The 18,566-nt window shown below is 36.1% G+C and overlaps 1 protein-coding gene across 3 annotated transcripts in view; it reads right to left on the reverse strand.

The window, feature by feature from the left end:
• Positions 1-5,964: 5,964 nt before the first annotated feature.
• LOC127628153 (gamma-aminobutyric acid receptor subunit beta-2) overlaps positions 5,965-18,566 on the reverse strand; it is a 172,493-nt gene continuing 159,891 nt past the window's right edge. Inside the window, exons 7-10 of one of the 3 annotated variants that reach the window (XM_052104871.1) lie at positions 15,830-15,982; positions 12,965-13,209; positions 8,761-8,901; positions 5,965-6,312 (exon numbers count right to left, since the gene is read on the reverse strand). In XM_052104871.1, the coding sequence (XP_051960831.1) occupies positions 5,965-6,312; positions 8,761-8,901; positions 12,965-13,209; positions 15,830-15,982 (887 nt within the window). Of the gene's footprint in view, positions 6,313-8,760; positions 8,902-10,250; positions 10,257-12,964; positions 13,210-15,829; positions 15,983-18,566 lie in introns of all 3 variants that reach the window. The other 2 variants (XM_052104873.1, XM_052104872.1) reach the window with 2 other exon arrangements.

Genomic DNA, 18,566 nt, shown 5'->3' on the forward strand with positions numbered 1-18,566 from the left:
CAAAGTAAATCCACTACAGAATGACTTCAATTAAAGAAAATCCAACTTTTGGAGTGGCCCAGTCAGAGCCCAAACTTCAACCCAATAGAGATGCTGTGGAATGACCTCAAGAGAGCCGTTCACACCAGACATCTTAAGAAGATGGTTGAGCTGAAGCAGTTCTGTGAGGAAGAATGGTCCAAAATTCCTTCTGAATGTTGTGCAGGTCTAATCCGTATCTACCGGAAACACTTGGTTGAGGTTATTGCTGCCAAAGGAGCATCGACCGGTTATTAAATCCAAGGGTTCACTTACATTTTCCACAGTTCTGTGAATGTTTAATGGAATGTGATCAATAAAAACATGAAAGATGATAATTGTTTATGTGTTGTTAGATTAAGCACATTTTGTTTGTTGATACTTGTGACTTTGATGAAGACGAGATCACATTATATGACCAATTAATGCAGAAAACCAGTTAATTCTAAAGGATTCACATACTTTTTCTTACCACTGTATATTTACTGTAAATCACGAATTACGATCAATTGTAAATCTGTTTGTGCTTCTGTGAAGAGTCACATTGAGTCATTGTAAGGCAGAAAATTGGTGCAAAGTGTACGACTTATGTGCAACAATGAACGAGGAGACAAACAACATTATTTTAAATTTAAGTGGGAAAAAAATTCTGTGAAAAGTGTTTTAGAAAGCGATGCAAAAGTAAAGTAATTAGTAATGTAATTACTTTTACCATGAAGTAATTCGAAATGTAGAGTAGACTACTTTTTAATATCTTATCCAACACTGGCAGCTACAAAGTAAAATGACAAAAGACCAGAAAATCTGTTGTAAAGAAAGTAAAAGATCATGTGGGGTATTGTTTGTAATGAAAACATTTGATATATATATAGTCCTTACACTAGGCAAAACAAAAAGTGTGTTAGAACCAAGCTGGAAGTGGAAACAAGGGAATATTTGTTTTTACTAAGGTGAGCAAGTATTTACATGAATGATTTGTCACCAGGCATTTTTATAACATTGCTTTGTTGTAACCTTTGCATTAACCAGTAAAGTACAAACCAGTAAGTTTCGAAATATTACATTGCACGTTTTTAGAAAGTGTTTTGTATTTACATGAACATCTGGCTCCAATTGGATGTTTAGTACCATAATTCATATTTACAACTAGAAATATTTGTATTTGAAGTATATTAAAATAAGCCCTAATGCCCAAGTTCTCCTCCTATCATTCCTTCTAATAATGTACACAACCATGATATCTTCTACAGCTCAGATTATGAAGTCAAACAAATTAGATTTAGAAACTTAGATTTGTTAAATATTAAGAATGTAAAAGAAAACATTTCACATGGATATACAAGAATGATATGAATGCAAATGAATGCAGAAATGATTGTATTAAACTTGAAAAATGAGAAATGATTGTGTGACAGCATGATCTTATTATAAATAAACGAACAAGTGCCTTAATATCGCACATTTTACACATATTTTTTCTCACTTACCATTGTTATGAATGTACAATCACTATAAATTTCCTATTTCTCTATATAGCACACACAGGCTGTTAATGAAATGTGTTCACATTGATCATCGAGTGAAGAAGTTGCTACTTATTATCATATTATTTTTAATCTCTTCCATAAGTACAGCACTATAATTCTGTTGTGACTTTTCTTACTATAAGTTTGACAAACCACAAGATTGGGGGTTAATATGAAGCGCAAAACATTACTATGAGTGAATGGTACCAGTATAGAACTGCATGCAGTACGGATGCATTAAATAATAAACATGGCTAATAAATATGTGTTGATTGATTTACTACATGCTTTTAAGTCGATATGTCCTTGGTTATGAATAGTGTATCAAAAGTGCATTCAATATTTCGTTTATACTGCTCAACAAAGGGGTTGGGAGATAAGAAGATCAAATCATATTAAATCAATGTTAATAATAATTTTTTGGAGCTTCGAACTCGCTGTGCGTTGTTTTAGCCCTGTTATCTTTTAATAGTAAAAAAGTGCAGAAGACATTGATTTATTGAGGTATAAAATGTTTGTTGCCAAACTATAAAGTCATTTCAGTGAGCATGATGCATACTGATTTATCTCTTATTAAATTGATGTCTTTTTGATTCAAATGTAATTGCAGACCTTTTTGAAAACTCTTTTACATGCAGTTCCATCATAATTACACATATTTATAAATGAATAATGAATGATGTACCATGAAAAATAAACTTCATCATTTCAAGAATTCAAAAAGGTTGTGAAATATAAACTAGGACTAAGTGTATCGGTTAAATCTGGACAGTATTGTGCTTTTATATATTTTCAGGCATTGTGAAGCTATACTATATTCATCCGCCGTTCTCACTGGTAGATGATGTTAGGGTGTTTCCACCACGCTTCCTCAATAATACAACTTTTTCAAATCTTTTCATATGTAAACACAGAACTATGCTTCATGAGTTCTCAATGAATCCGAATACATATAGTATTTTTAAACAATCCTATACAAGAGATATTTACAATACATGGTGCATTTTGTTTACTCTTTTTCATTGAGGAAGCCTAGAGTTTCCTTAATTGCTGGCTTTTTAAAACAAAATCTGAATATGTATAGTTCGTCAAGACGTTAAAAACATGTACAGGATAGTGTCACTAATTACAGTACTTACTGCAAATTTAACTCAACCCGAGCACCAAAAAGTAAAATACAATAAAAAATTAATAAATACTGAGAATTGAGATTTAGTTGCCTAATCTTGACATTAAACACCCAAGTTTGATGTAAGTATCCAACAAGATTAAATCTGATTAAGTGGCTCTTATGTCATTTCTTGAAGACATGTTTTTTGAGATTCATGGCACTGAATCTTTGAAGGATATTTCAGCATTGTATTTGAGGCAGTTATTAGCAAGTAAATTATTTATCTTCAAGAGCAATTTTATATTCTTCTTTGTTCCAAGAGTTATTTCTGTGAAACATTGGGTACTTATTACATTTGTATGGCAGTTCTTGATCGGAACAAGACTTTGTCAGTTGTCTTGCTATATAAGACTATTTCATTGATGAATACTGATATAAATAAGTATTGTGTGCATAATTTATTTATTTATGCATTTTGGCAGATACTTTTATCCAAAGCGACTTACAGTGCATTCTGGGTATACGTTATATCAGTTTGTGTGTTCCCTAGGACTCGAACCCAAGATCTTAGCGTTGCGAGCGCTATGCTCTACTAGTTGAACTACAGGAACCCGGTATAATGAGTTAAATGTGTTAGCTTGTGTCAGAGGTACCTTTAACTACCACTTTAATGTTTTTTTTTTTTTTTTGGAGCCTAAAAGCCAGCCCCCATCCCCATTCACTTTCATTATATGGACAAAAGTGTCTAGAACGCTGCAAAAAACTAACGGAAAAAAAAATTATAATAATATTTTCAGGAACAAAATATCCAAAAATCCCTAAAACAAGAAAAATTACTTGGAAAGCTAAATGATACAGATATTTTGTGTTGTTTTCAGAGAAATCTAACAAAATTTGGTGGGGTTTTTGCTTGAAACAAGAAAAAACTATTTGTCAATGGCGTAAGAAAACACACTTGTTTTCCCTTTTGAATCAAGTTTTTATTTTCTTGTTATATAAACATCACTAACTTTTTTTGATTAATCTGAAAAAAGATTTTTTTTGTTGTTGTAATTTTGCTTCTCAACAGGGACTAAAAACTCAATGTTTTTCATTTCGGTGCATTCGGAAAACAAAATTTTTTCATGGTTCTGGTGGTCCGCAGCCCCCTTTCCAACTGGTAACTGGTTAGAACTAAATAAAAGAACAGTTAATAACAATCTTTTTTAAATGACATGAATCTGTACTAAGGGTGGGTGATATGCCAATTGCAGTGTTGCCAGATCTCACAAGAAAAACAAACGACCACCGGTGCGTTACCCTTACAATGACGTAACTCGCTGCTTAACCACCATAGCACGATCGTTGGAGAAATTAACTAGCAAGTCACGACTGTTTCAAGAAACCGTAGTAACTTTGTCGTACATCTATCGTTAGAACCACATTGGTTCAACAACACAGAGCTGTCGTCAATAACGTTACTCAAGGATTTGAGTAATAACTTCTGCAAATATTATATTATAATAGCTCATTTACACGTACACCAGAAAGCTGTTTAATGCGAGAAAGCTGCTGAAGACAAGAAATCTGCATGCACTGTGTAGATACACACAGAGGTTTCCCTCTACATCAATTTTTGGGGTTCCCCCGATGCACTTGAGCACATATGCACATGCACTTAAGCGTAAGCATAAACAAATAAAAGCTGTGTTGTCCAACAGCATTCTCTTAACAGCCTTTAAACCTTAAACGGCTGCATTTGTGTTTACTTGACGTTTCAGAACAGCACTTTTCTGCAAAATAATTTTTTTATATGCATGTTATCTTGCACAAAGTGTTGACAGAATGAAAGTTATATATGGAATAAAATATATAGAAGCCTCAGAGAAGTTAAATGATGTCCAAACAGTAAACTAACAAGAAACTATGCTTCTAACCATGGGTAAAGAGCTGTAGTTCCAACCACACAACTTTGCAATGCAGCTTGCGAATGTTCATTGGAACAGTTTCGGGAAACACCACATTGTTCAACTATGTTGGTAAAGATGGAACTTGCGACCATCGTTGGCTAGAAATGCTTTTGGGATCTGTATTAATGCATCATACCAACAAACAATGGAGAAATGTACTTTTTACCACGATATTTTCCATTACATCTGAATTAATCAAGCATGTACAGCATATGTAGTAATTATATATAGTTGCCAAAAATGCGTATTAACCGGTTACCAGCGTTTCAAATAAAGTTTTCACTCCAGAACAATTGAAAGGGTCTTTGTTCCCATTTGTGATTATGTTCTGAAAACGGTTTTCGTTTTTTACTCCTTGAACAGTTTTTAGTTCTTCCTTCTTAAGTAAATTTATCTTGTTTATAGATTGTTTAGATATTTTTACTGTCAGCATTTTAACATATGAGGGTGAGTACATGATGACAGACTTCTGCCATCATTTGACTTTTTTCATCCATGAAACAAGATTTATGGATGAAAGGATTGTGATTGTGACTGTCAAGATCCAAACGCATCATAAAAGCCATCCATATCAATCATGCGCTATTATTATTATTTCTTCTCAAGCCATACAATAGCGTTGTGAGAGGAACCGACCGAAATGTAATTGTTAAATCACTTCTTTACCCACTGAATATGACACACATGTGATAACGTCTTTGTTTACATATGCGTAGCGTATTGAACGCAAGGCACAAACGCCTTGGTCCGTCTAGAGCTGCACGTGCAGGATGCGCTGCGGTGCTAGGCGAAAGTATAATCAAGGCATAAAGAGAAAAGGCGGAGAAAAAAAAACTTTTGTGTGTATTTTGTGTGAGTATAAAAGTGAACGAGAATAGAACAGAAGAACAGAAGTAGGGACATGCCCCACACTTTGGAAACCACTGCCAAGGAAATGTCAAGTGCCGTTTTTTTCTGGGAAGGAACCGAGAGTTACGTTTTAGTTGAAATTTATCTTTGTATGAAGACATTGGCGTTTCTGTCAGTAAAAAGAATGTTTTCTGCAATAATTGTTTTTATCATTTGGCAACAAAGAAGATGTTTTGCATCTTGTTGCATTACAAATCTAACCAAACATTGAACAACACACTCAAACTCACTACTTAACATAAAAATTAGATTTTTGAAAGAGGCACCATTTGTCTTGAACCTCTTTAGACTATCAGTGTCAGCCAGCAATTAAGGTGAATCTAAGGTCAAAAATAATTAGTCCTGGTATACATCTGGCAACATAAGTCCCGCTTGTATTGCAAAACCAATCGGCAGGAAACGGAAGAATATACTGACATAAAAAGAAGTGGTGTTCCCCGGATGGCACCAGTTAGTTGACGTAGTAAAGCCAATAGATGACGTTAAAGAAAGAAAATACGGTGGGGAAGATCATTCTCGACCACTTGTCGATTGAATTCACATCAGCTAAATCGGGGATGGTAATTTTGAGCTGTGAAGCACGCCGTCGTAGTCGGCTCTTCTTCTGAACAACATGACGTTCCAGCACATTGCGTCCAAAGTTGTGTCTGGCCAGGCCGGCTTTGCGATACTGCAGCGTGGTGCTGTCATAAGCTAGCATGGTTGCTCGGGGGTCGCCCAAACCCAGGGTTAACTCTGACGCGCCCATGTCGTTCTTGATCTCCAGAGGACTCAGAAGAATATTTTCATGGGGGTCCATCTAGGAGGTAAATGCAGATGAACAGGTTAATATTAGTAACATGTACAGTATCCATTTTCTTATTCTGACATTAGCTGATGCTAACTGACGTTAGATGGGCGGTTGAGAACATGTGCTACATTGCAAAATAGTGTGTTAAGAGAAATATGGAATCTAGTTACAATGGATACATGAAGTTAAAGGTGAAGGGTGTAATTACGGTGCCACTAGTGGCACAAAGCGGAATTGCAATCTCTTTGTTTGAGCCAAGAAGGTCTGTAATATATGGAGAAAGCTAACCGTTAGCATTCCCATTGATCTTAATGGCAGTTATTCGTCTCCTAGAAATAGACAGAATCTGCCATGTTTCTCATTGGTTCTCATTTCTGAATGCAGAACTATTTGAACCTGAGCCATACATGTCATGCAACAAATCACTCTGGAGCCACGATTATCATGAGCTGTGACGTCAAACAAATATTTGGTTTAAAGTAAGCACATACATGAGGGAAACTTTGAACGGTTGGTGGTGCTAGAGGATTTGAGATAGAGACTCCAAATTTGTTCAGATTGTCCTCTATCAGTGTGCCAAATTTCAAAACTTTCCTCCAAATGGTTCTATGCCATTGATTTCCATTGCGGAATAGGAAGAAGCATTGCAATGTATACAGCATGTTGCTTGCAAAAAGTGTTATTTTGATTGGCCGTCAATGGAGAATAATGCAATTATGGCATCTACCTGCAGGGGATAACTGATCCATGCTAACCAGCCAAACCTTGAAGCAGTCCCGTTTAGTCCCACTAATCGCATATAAATAATTATACATAGCCATTCATACTTAACAATTAAACAAGCATATTTGTATGTCTGGAAAGATGCTAAAACATACAATATGGACGCTTTGACAGCATCTAAAACGTGTAAATATTTACGTATTTACAGCTTTAGAAACATAAAATATTTACATATGCTTTATATTGTAAATAAAATATAATAATACAATATTAATGAAGTATTCATGGACTCAATAAGGATTCATGAACATTTGTACATCTCTAAAGTTGTTCATATGTAAAGGATTTACGCTTTATGTTTCACTGTCTATGCTAACGTAATCAAGTGCTAGAGTGCTAGAACCGAACATTACATAAGAGTACACATTACACACTTCACCTTTAAATATGTATAACTTTCTTTTCTTTTTTGTACATTGCTTTATTAGACAATAACAGATTGATTTCTAAAGGTCACCTTGGCTGCTTTTTGGTTTGTTAAAACACTAACAGAATCTTTCAGCAGATTGACATAACATAAACATGCACTTACCTGTTGCTTTTCACAGATTTTGTCTGTTTGGCATTTACAATGCAATATTTGACACAGATGAGACAAACCAACAAAGTGCCAGTTACACAGTCTAATGGAAATTAGTTGGTAGAGATGGAGATGTAAAGTGAGGTATGGAATGGTGGTACACAGCTCTATGGAAGACATTTTCAACTATAGTTTTTATATTGTAATCCAAATAATATAGCATCATGTTGAATCATTAAGCAATGTGTTGAATTATTATTTCTTTATTTTTATTTTTTTCAAATGTTCTCCATTCAGTTCCACCATTGGACACTTGAAACAGTATTCAGTCATTTGAATAAAAAGCAGCTGCAATAGTAACTTTGTAAACATTTACTGTATTTTTTGATAGTGGTTTTGAGGGAAAGAGAGGTGACCATGGTAATGGAGAGAAGAAAATAAATAAAGGTTGTGCTCTTAAAGGAAATATTCAGCCAAAAATGAATATTTGGTCACCATTTACTCACTCTAATGTTATTCCAAAACCATATGACTTTCTTTCTTCCATGGAACAAAAAAGTAGATATTTTGAAGAGTATCTTGGCTGCTCTTTTCCATATAATGAAAGTGGATGGGGACTGGGGCTGTCAAGCTCCCAAATGACATACAATGCACTATAAATTGTTCATACACTATGTGTACTATGTTGCCTTACAAAGACAAAACACAGTAGCTATGCTAACGCTTAAACTAAGAAAAATGACTTTGCTTGATTTTAGTGTAAATTCGTGGATACTGCCATACTCTTTTTTTTCTTCTTCTCTGAATCTGAGCATAGATTGATACAAATATGTCTGATCATAGTCTAGGATACCTGATTTCATGACTACATTTTGACGAAATGAATAACAACTGCATTTTGCCTTTGCACATATCCAGGTTTTCTAATATTACAGAATACAATAGTTTTGTGAGGAAAAATACGTCTTTTGAAGTGCAACACATATGTTGTAGAAGAAAGTCAGTCAAACAGGTTTAAAACTACATGAGAGTGAGTCATTTTTGGATGAACCTATTCCTTTAAGAAGAGTAAACAAGGTTTCGTAAAAAAAAGCTGGGTCTCAAATTCATTTGACGCATTGTATGCCATAACTCTATGAACTTTTTTCCAGTACCTTATTTTTTGAATCACCTAGTCCTAATGCTGCATCGTCCACAAAGATCGGTTCCCACATGGAGTCATGCACGTCAATATCCCTCTGTTTCATTCTGGCATATAGAGTATCGTCTCTCTCAACTACATTTCCCATCAACCACTGAAAACATACAAAAATCAGCACTGTCAAAGCAGTCACTTTTCAAAAGAGGTGGTGACATTTACTGCCTTTACTTTTGAAGGCAGGTTTTCCATATTGGGTTTGATTAAGAGGCAATGCTGGCATTTTGTGGATCATGCCTCCAAGAAAACCACATCCATCAATCCATACTAAAGTAGAGGGTCTTCCTTCAATAAGTTCTCCAACGACATCTGAACATCAGCAAAACCCTCAAATAACAAATTCAAAGACCAAAATCTTGCCCAGTTCTTTAAGGTTTGTTATTGCTCTCTCAGTCAAGCCCCCTTTACTAATCGAAAAATGTTCAGCCACCCTGTGCATCTATAGAGGAGATGTTTGTTTCCTGCTCCAAACAGATATTGTTTTCCTTTTACCAGACGCTTAATGATTTGGGTATCATTTCGATTATAGGAATATCTGACGCCAAACCAGGCCAGTTTGTTTCCAAATATCAAACATCATCAGAACAGGTTTTTATTCTACATTGTACATGCCCTTTTGTTTACCATGGATGGCTCATCATTAAAGTGGTTAGTTAGGTAGTTAGTCTTTCTTAAAAAATAAACTGTTTATTTGTGAACAATAATATTCCATTAATAATAGTAACACATTTAATGGTGGTGGCATAGTGCTAAAGCACATAACTGGTAATCATAAGGTTGCTGGTTCGATCCCCACAGCCACCACCATTGTGTCCTTGAGCGAGGCACTTAACTCCAGGTTGCTCTGGGGGGATTGTCCCTGTAATAAGTGCACTGTAAGTCACTTTGGATAAAAGCATCTGCCAAATGCATAAATGTAAAAAGTATTGAAATGAATGCTGGTGAAAAGCAGGTGTTTTCCCTTTCTCTTGTCAGAGCTGTTCAGTATGTCAGTGCTGTAACCGTTTGAAATGGTTGAATTGCTCCATAGTGCTTTAAAATAGAAAATTCTCATAAAGAGTTCAACTGGGTCGCATACATATTGTCGTCTGCACCGCGATATTGAGAGAAGCCCAGTTTAATGAAACAGTCATGTGATCCGCTCTGCGCTATCTTGTTACCGGAGCTCTCATATAATAAATAATAATAAATTGATCAATTGTCACACAATATACATAAATTTCTGCATATACATGGTGAAATTATATATTTTTCACATATCCCAGCTAAGCTGGGGTCAGAGTGCAGGGTCAGCCATGATACGGTGCCCCTGGAGCAGATAGGTTCAAGGGCCCAACAGTGGTGCCTTGGTGGTGTTGGGGCTTGAACCCCTGACCTTCTGGTCAGTAACCCAGAGCCTTAACCGCAACCACTGCCCTATAAAGGGAAGCCTGGTCGCACACGGACCTGCACCTGCATGCTCCATAGATACAGTAGGATAGAGCAGAGCACGTCTAGAGTGCGATTCTTGGTGGATCGCACAACACTCATGCACAACCAATCTTTAAGCACCCCGCACTCATCCACGTTCCGGATGAGAAGCATATTTAACGCTTATAAAATGGCAAAAGCAAGATGAATTTGAATATCATGTAATTTGCTTCGGCCACCGAAACATTTTCAATGCAGGAAAAGCCCTGTTCTCAGGGTTCAAGCAGGGGATTTAACAGTGGATTTAATACTTTAAAATGTACAACAACAAAACAAACTGATGAGCCAAAACATGTGTTTCAGTTTTGGTGAATTTTTAGAAACAATATATACAGTATATTTAAAAATCTAAGTATACATTTGTTTAATGCTTGAAAGCACAGAACCACTATATATATAATAACTTAACAAATTGTATTCTGCTCTCCGTTGAATAAACAAGCAAAAGTCTGATTGACAGCAAATATTAAATTCAGAGCGCTTTGCACTTTATGATGTACTTCCACCCCCAAACAAAACCCACACCTTATGTCTCCAACAGCCAAATCAACCTCCAAACACAGAAATACATCCACCCACACACATTGCAGTCAGAAATGTTTGACTATGTAGAAGGAAAATCACTGCTTCCATTCTCAAATAAATACATCCTCTAAATGTATGGATTTCATAGGGCTCTCTCATTTTAGTTACCATACAATCAAGTCAGACATTGAAATTGCAGTGAAGATATGAAAACAGACTAGACAAAACAACCACTGAAAAAACATTTATATATTTACTGAGTGATTGTCAATTCAACACTTTTATACAACAAAAACAATATAAATGTATCATTTAATTTGTATAACTGGGTGTTTCTTCAACTATGGGCACTTTTAAGTTCAGGGATTGATGTTTATGAAAACTACCATTTTTATTTTAGTTATTAGGTCATCACATTAAAACTTTTTTCCAAACGTTGCTACTTTTCAAATGCCTTTTCTGTATAGATTTCAATGTTTTACCCTTGATCCAAGCCAAGACTTTTAATCTTTAAATATGAAACTCCATCAAAAAAAATCTAATTGAATGATAATCTAAACAAAGAGTGACATTGATGATTTATATACATTTTTACATAAATCAGCAAGACTATATAACTATAAGCAGAAGAAATTACAGGCAAAACACATCAACCACAACAATGGCAATAATAGTTGATTGTGTAAAATGATCATCAGAGATGGTATAATCAAGGTGGTTTAAAAATCATAAGTAAAACGTATATAAAACAGTTTCCAAATTTTGACCAATTGCGGCACCTACCAAAATGATATGGTATTGTCAGAGCATCGTGGCAATGACAAATACAAAGTTTCTTTTCAATATGTAATTTTTTGTCAGCATGGTATAAAGATTATCTGAGCCAAATTTGGGAAAGATCCAATGAACGCTGTAGGTGGATTCAGTCATTCGACTCGGTAGGCCTCAAGAAGACAAAGCAAACCCAAGCTCTTGATTTCAGGCCAAACGATTCAGAATGGATACACGAAAAAGGCATTATATTTCTAGACCAATAGATGGTGCTGTGTCCAAACATATATCAAGTTTTGCTTCAATACGCCAAAGCGTTGACATGAATCACGATATAGCATCATGACCTTTTTGTCCTGCTCATTGGTGCGTCATAGAAGAATGGTTTGGTCAATAAAAAAATGGTCTGTAGATTTTCTGAGCCAAATTTGGTTGTTAGGAGTTCGAAAATCACATTTATTTTTCTTTGTTCGCATTAAAAATGTTGGAAAATCAAGTTGGGCAGAAATTATAACCATGGTCTCCAGAGGAAAAAAGATTTTTGTTTCTAGGCCATTCTGTTCATGTTAACATAATCATAATTTAAGTAACACTATGTTAATTCAGTAAAGCATAAACAAAAGTGCAACTTTGAACTTTTTGACCTTGTCAGTAGACAAAGTAAGGCTACCTCCACATTAATCTGGATACATTTGAATATGGCTTTTTCGTTTTCTAAACTCTCTTCGTCCACACTATGGCCATTTTCAAACATTTTCCAAAAGTTGCTCATCCACACTAAAATGTATGAAAATGCTTAAATCCCCTTAATGCGCATGCAAAATTTGCCATTCTGAAATGCAACTGGCCTTGTGCAATTCTGAGTAAACTTTGTGTCGCCTATGAAGGAATGCATATGGTTGTACAAATGTATCTTTAACAATACTCTCAAAGTAAATATCAGGCACAATAATGTGGGCCGCCATCTTGATTGTTTAGGGTTGAATGCATCACATGATTGCGTCCCATGAAAACAAATAAGTCATCGTTTTCAGATATCTCCATTTTCCCTGTCCACACTACAACGCAAATATGCCGTTTTCAAATTTATCAACTTGGGAGAGCGTTTTAGAAAAGGTTAGTTTTGCTGTCAAAAACGCAGTCTTAGTGTGGACGAAGGCCAAAACAGCGTTATCAAATTAAAACGTACTAGTGTGGACATGGCCTAGATTGTGTAAATTGTGTTTATTTTCTAAAAAGTCCACAGGGTCAAAAGTGCCAATAGAAACACCCAATTTCCCAAGTTACTAAAAGTTACTTTATAAATGTAACTTTTAAATAGTTTAGCTCACCTAAAACATATTGAAAATTGTCAGCTATTTAAAATCTCATAAGAAGTTGGATTTCAAACATACTTTGTTGGGGTCCATTCTCATTTTCTCATTGTTTGCTGTGGTGACTTTCTCTGCTGCTTTCTTCTGCCGCTGGGGACCCCTGCCGAAGAAGATGTAGTTGACCAGCGCATACTCCAGAAGAGCCAGGAAAACGAAGACAAAACAGCCCATCAGGTACATGTCGATGGCTTTGACGTATGGGATCTTTGGAAGAGTTTCCCGCAAGTGTGTATTGATGGTGGTCATAGTGAGTACAGTTGTGATTCCTACAGACAAGAGGGATTCACTGTTAATGGTGTCACCATATTTGATTTGAGCTCTGTTTACAGGGGTTTATCAATTATATGATTTGAGAGTGAATAACGGCTTTAGTTGCAGACATCAAACAAAATGTTTTTTGTAATGTGAATGTGATTTTCTCCCTGTTTCTCCACAATTTGGAATGCTCAATTCCCAATATGCTCTAAGTCCTCGTGGTGGCGTAGTGACTCATCTCAATCCGGGTGGCAGAGGATGAATCTCAGTTGCCTCCGTGTCTGAGACCGTCAATCCGCACATCTTTGTTGAGTGACGTGGCTTGTTGAGCGCGTTACCACGGAGACCTAGCCCATGTGGAGGCTCATGGTATTCTCAGCGGAATCCACGCACAACTCACCATGCGCCCCACCGGGAACAACATTATAGCGACCACGAGGAGGTTAACCCAATGTAACTCTACCCACCCTAGCAACCGGGCCAATTGGTTGCTTAGGAAGCCTGACTGGAGTCACTCAGCATGAAATGTGTTTGGAAGTAAGTTAAAAGTAACATAGTTAGTAATGTGAGGAAGCAACTTTATGAAGCAATCAGTAAATGAATTAGATTAGAGTTTAAGGAGACATCAGTCATTTGAGTAGGTTTCTGTTTGAGTAACTTGCCCAACACTGGTCTCTATCAATGGCTTTTGTATTGAAAACAGTTGATGGAACATCTTTAAAAATATGTAATGGTAAGTAAATAATGACAGAATTTTACATTTTTGGGTGAACTATTCCTTTAACACCATTAGTTAGACCATTAGACCAATATAGACACAATTAAACTTGACCAACAGCTCAACATACTGTATTCCTTCCTCCTACTCCTGGCTCAAGATTTTGGATATATCAGAGCGATAGGCAGTTGGTACACCCCAGTGTGGCAATAGACATGCGTACACAATTCTATATTTGTTTTACAAACAAATGCCTAATGAACATACATCTGCTCAGTTTTAATATTCACTTTGTCACTTTGTTATTGTCACAAATCCCTCTCTCTGTGTATTCTGTTAAAATGCTACTGCAGTTTGCTCTTGTGTTGATGAATGCAGCCAGGCCAGACAGCAATCAGAAAGAGTGCTCTGTTATTCACATTGAGAACGCAGCATGACACTGCCTACTATTAGTCTTACATAGTCAATGATGCCTGGGAAAAACTGGAGGCTTACACAAAAAGGGAAAAATCGAAGGAAGGAGAAAAAACTTGCTTTGTTTTAATCACAGGCGAGCGCCAGATGCAAAGGCTACAGTATCCCTAAATGCATTTTGACGAGCTTCGAAATGCATATATTGTGGCGGACAGAAGCAGAGAAATGTTGATTACACACACTCAATAAATAACTCTTTGGCTGAACTTAATTCATTTGTAGGCAATGGTTCCACGTGTTTGAAATGAGTTTCCTTTACTTAAAATTACAACGTAATCTCATCAAATACACGTTGTGTAGAAAGAACCTTGATAAATTGAGTAAACCCAACCAAACCAAACATGTCAATGTTACTCAAATAAATCTATTTTATTTATTTATGTTCTAACTAGGGAAAGTGGATGTTAGCATGCTAAACACATGCTGGTTGGAAGCACTACAGAGTAGCATAGCATTTACTCAATGAAGCCAGCAATCAATTTCATGTGCGACATCTACTTGTTCTCATCGTTCACCATAAAGGTAACCCCCAAAACTCCAACATAACAGAAACGCTTCTAAATCTCAACATTAACAAAACATTGAACACTAACAAGTCCACCCCTTTATATTCATATATTCTCCCAATCGAGTCCCATGCAAAGCATGCTGGGAAATGGAAATCCCCTGCCCAGTTTAATCAATGCTATATTAACACCACAAAAAGTATTCATGTAGTCCCAACTCAAATGGATTAAGTAAACTTCCATTTTACAAATTTAAATGGATTGAACTCAATGGAATCAAGTTGTGACAATTGTGTTGCTTTAGTTCACATGTGTCACATGTTATATTGTGTTGATGTGTGCTTAAATGAATACATATTTATACATGTTTTACTTTTTTGTATCTTATTGTATCTTTTGATTTGGGTAAAAATTGACCCGGATTTCATTCCATATGAATCTAAAGAAATTCTGTCCTAACTGATGTATTAGATGTATTTGCTAAATGTTTAAATTAATAAAAGTTTATGCAACCTATATTAAATTAGTTGTGTCTGTCAAGGCTTACCACATTTTTTCATTTTGCTCTTTTATTTTCAACTAAAATATGTCATTTTTATTTAGTAAAATTGACTAAAATGAATGAATATGACGAAATACTGAATTATTTTAAATGTTATTTTCATTAGAAGACTACAACTGTAAATAAATAACATTGATCTGTACATATCAGAGTTATGAGAATTTGAGCTTAAATGTATTAAAAATAATATCACATATTGTAATGGTCCTAAAATAGGTTCCATTTTCTTATGAATATTTTTATTTTTACATTTGTGGTGAAATATGACCCGGATGCTTTCCTTCCATTTAAACCAAAATAAATGCTGTCTTAACTGATGTGCAAGAAGTGAATATTTATATAAAGATAGCTTTCATTTGGTCAGAACCTACCTAAAGCAACCCTGGCAGCAGAGGCATCATAGTTGATCCAAAATGATACCCAGGACAGGATAGTGATCAGGATGGAAGGCATGTAGGTCTGCAGAATGAAGTAGCCAATGTTTCTCTTAAGCTTGAAGCTCAGGGAAAGACGAGGGTAGGAACCTAGATGAAAATAGTCCAGCAATGAGATCACTCTCTGTAAGACAGATTTATATAATCTTTTTATACAGTTCATTCATGACACCTTTCGGAATAAGTTTAGGTTGTTAATATGGATATGACAGTTGATCTGATATTGGTCTTGGCTGACTAGATAAGCTGCGCTACTGCTGCAGAGAAAGTGTGAAGACTTGCTACAGCTGGAACATACACAGACATACAGTGATGAGCATGTGAGACATGCTGCTGCACAATAAAACATACATACAATCCCCTTGAAGCAGATCTAGACAAGGTGGTACTGGGGAGGAGGGTTTTTTATTTTATTTATAATATTTTTTGTGAGTTTTTTACTGAATAATAAAAAAAAAAGACTACGGTAACTCAGATAACCACTCTGTATAATTGAGTGGGATGATGTTCCCACACTGCAGCATTTAATTGCTTTTTGTGGGGTAAATGAAGGTTCAGGCTCAGGCGTGTCTGTGTGCATCACTTTTGACATCACTTTAAGTATGAATGCATAGGTGATCACATAGAATACAGGCATCAAACCCTGAGCATAGACCATATGAAATATTCACATATGTACATGACAACTTCCTTAAAGCTGATATGATGAAAGCCATGCTTCAATATATACAGTCTAATGTGATGTAGATGTACCATAAACAACCTAATCTGGCAGATTTTGGTGTCAAGTTGCTTTTTACTGGCTAGAATTCAAGTAAAGACATGTTTGGGACCATTTCTGAACATCTAAAAGAAGTTACGGTCCATTGAATCATTGTGATGTTACATTTTCATGTAATGCATTTTACCATATGCTGTGCACACACTGTGAACGCAAGGAGATGGATATAAAAACATGTTAAATGTTGCATCCCATACATATGCAAGAAGGGAGGCTAGCTGAGAAAAAAGGACATCTTCCTATTTGTCAACAAATCAATGTCCTTTAAGATCAATGCAATGAAAGTCACTTTGGTGCATTTAAATGGAAATTCAGGGTTTCAGCTGTGTTTGATATACTGCAACCCCAGCGATATGTTTGTGCTTGTCCCTCAGGTTGGTATCCACTCTTCTGAGGGTCAGACGCAGTTCGTCGTTAATGCATCCTTTAACATGTGAAAGTAGGAGAGGAAGACTCCATACGATGTGAAAGGATGGACAAGAGAAATGTGTGCAGCGAAAAGAAGGAATGCATGAATCTTAGACCGCCTTTGGAATTCATTGACTATTCATTTGACCTTTTGCACGCATGACCCCTGTCATATGACCCTAGACTTACCCAAACCCATCAACATCTCTCTTTTTTTGGTTGTGGCTATAACCTCACTGTACATGCTGTATAGAGATTGACCTACATCTTGGCCCCGCAATGGGAGAATAATGGCTAAATTTACTAAGATCTCAAATAACGTGCTAATTTGCTTATGCCAACTTTTAAATTGGGGACGCATTGCGGGTGATTTACTTACAATAATTGCACAAATAGACACACATGCGAATAATTTTGACACACCCATATTTTAAGGGGGATTTAGCATGTGGTAATTGTAGCAAATGCCATGGCAGGTTTGGAGGCAACAAATAGTGACCGTAAACCGCAGAGTTAGAGACCTTAGACAAAGAGGCGAATGAACACATCGGAGAGACAACGAACAAAGACAACACAGTGGGTAAAATGAAAAGAACAATTGCAGAAGTTAAAAGAAGGAGGCAAGACATAAGAAGAAGAACTAAATAAAAATTTGCGTACAGTATAATAAAACAAAAGCAGGTGGAGGGTCAGTAGAAGAGTAACCGGCATTTGGCAACAGGCGCAGCTCACTTTTTGTGATGAGCAGCTGATCGGGATTCCGGTGTACGATACCCTGGTGGTAGAACAAGGTAAGTGACTTCAAACATGCAAAACATATTTATAATTTAGAAGAAAATTACTTTAACTTGTAATGTGTTTCAGTGCCAGCATTTCGATTTTAAAATTGTTCTTCTTTTATAATTCAGTTTTTTTAAAAGCATCTCCATCCGAAGTCCCGACCTCCTCAAAAATACAAATTTACCCAGCTCAGCAGTTCATGACACGGACATTGATAAAGAGTTGTTAAAAGAGCAACAACGCCAGTCTACAGCACTTGAAGGTGGATTGTCCTCCATTGCACAGGAGGTAGAGACCTTGCTGTGAGGGATTAGGTGCTCATAATGCCAAAAAATGGCCAATGGCGAATCTATTCTGACAACCAAATTGGGTGATTTGAGAAGGGGGATCTAGAAATCATTAATCCAACCACAACCACACATCAAATCTTTCAGCAGAGTGACCAAGATTAAGGGGATTTGGGGCAGACACCCAGGGAAGAGGACGGAACCTGAGAAGGAAAACGGTTAAAAAGCAAAGTCAAAGAAAGCTAAATGGACATAGCTTATTTTTTGTTTATTTCTTTTTTGCCATGGCTCAATATGAAATTAGTTTGAATATTATAACTTGAATATTGCTGTATTTGTTTTCCCTTGAAGGACATGCATTTGTTTTGTGCCATATAAGTGCAATGTGACTGTGAAGTTTGATCAAAAGATCATTTTT

Source organism: Xyrauchen texanus, chromosome 34 (genome assembly GCF_025860055.1).
Source record: "Xyrauchen texanus isolate HMW12.3.18 chromosome 34, RBS_HiC_50CHRs, whole genome shotgun sequence".
Taxonomy (NCBI): Eukaryota; Metazoa; Chordata; class Actinopteri; order Cypriniformes; family Catostomidae; genus Xyrauchen; species Xyrauchen texanus.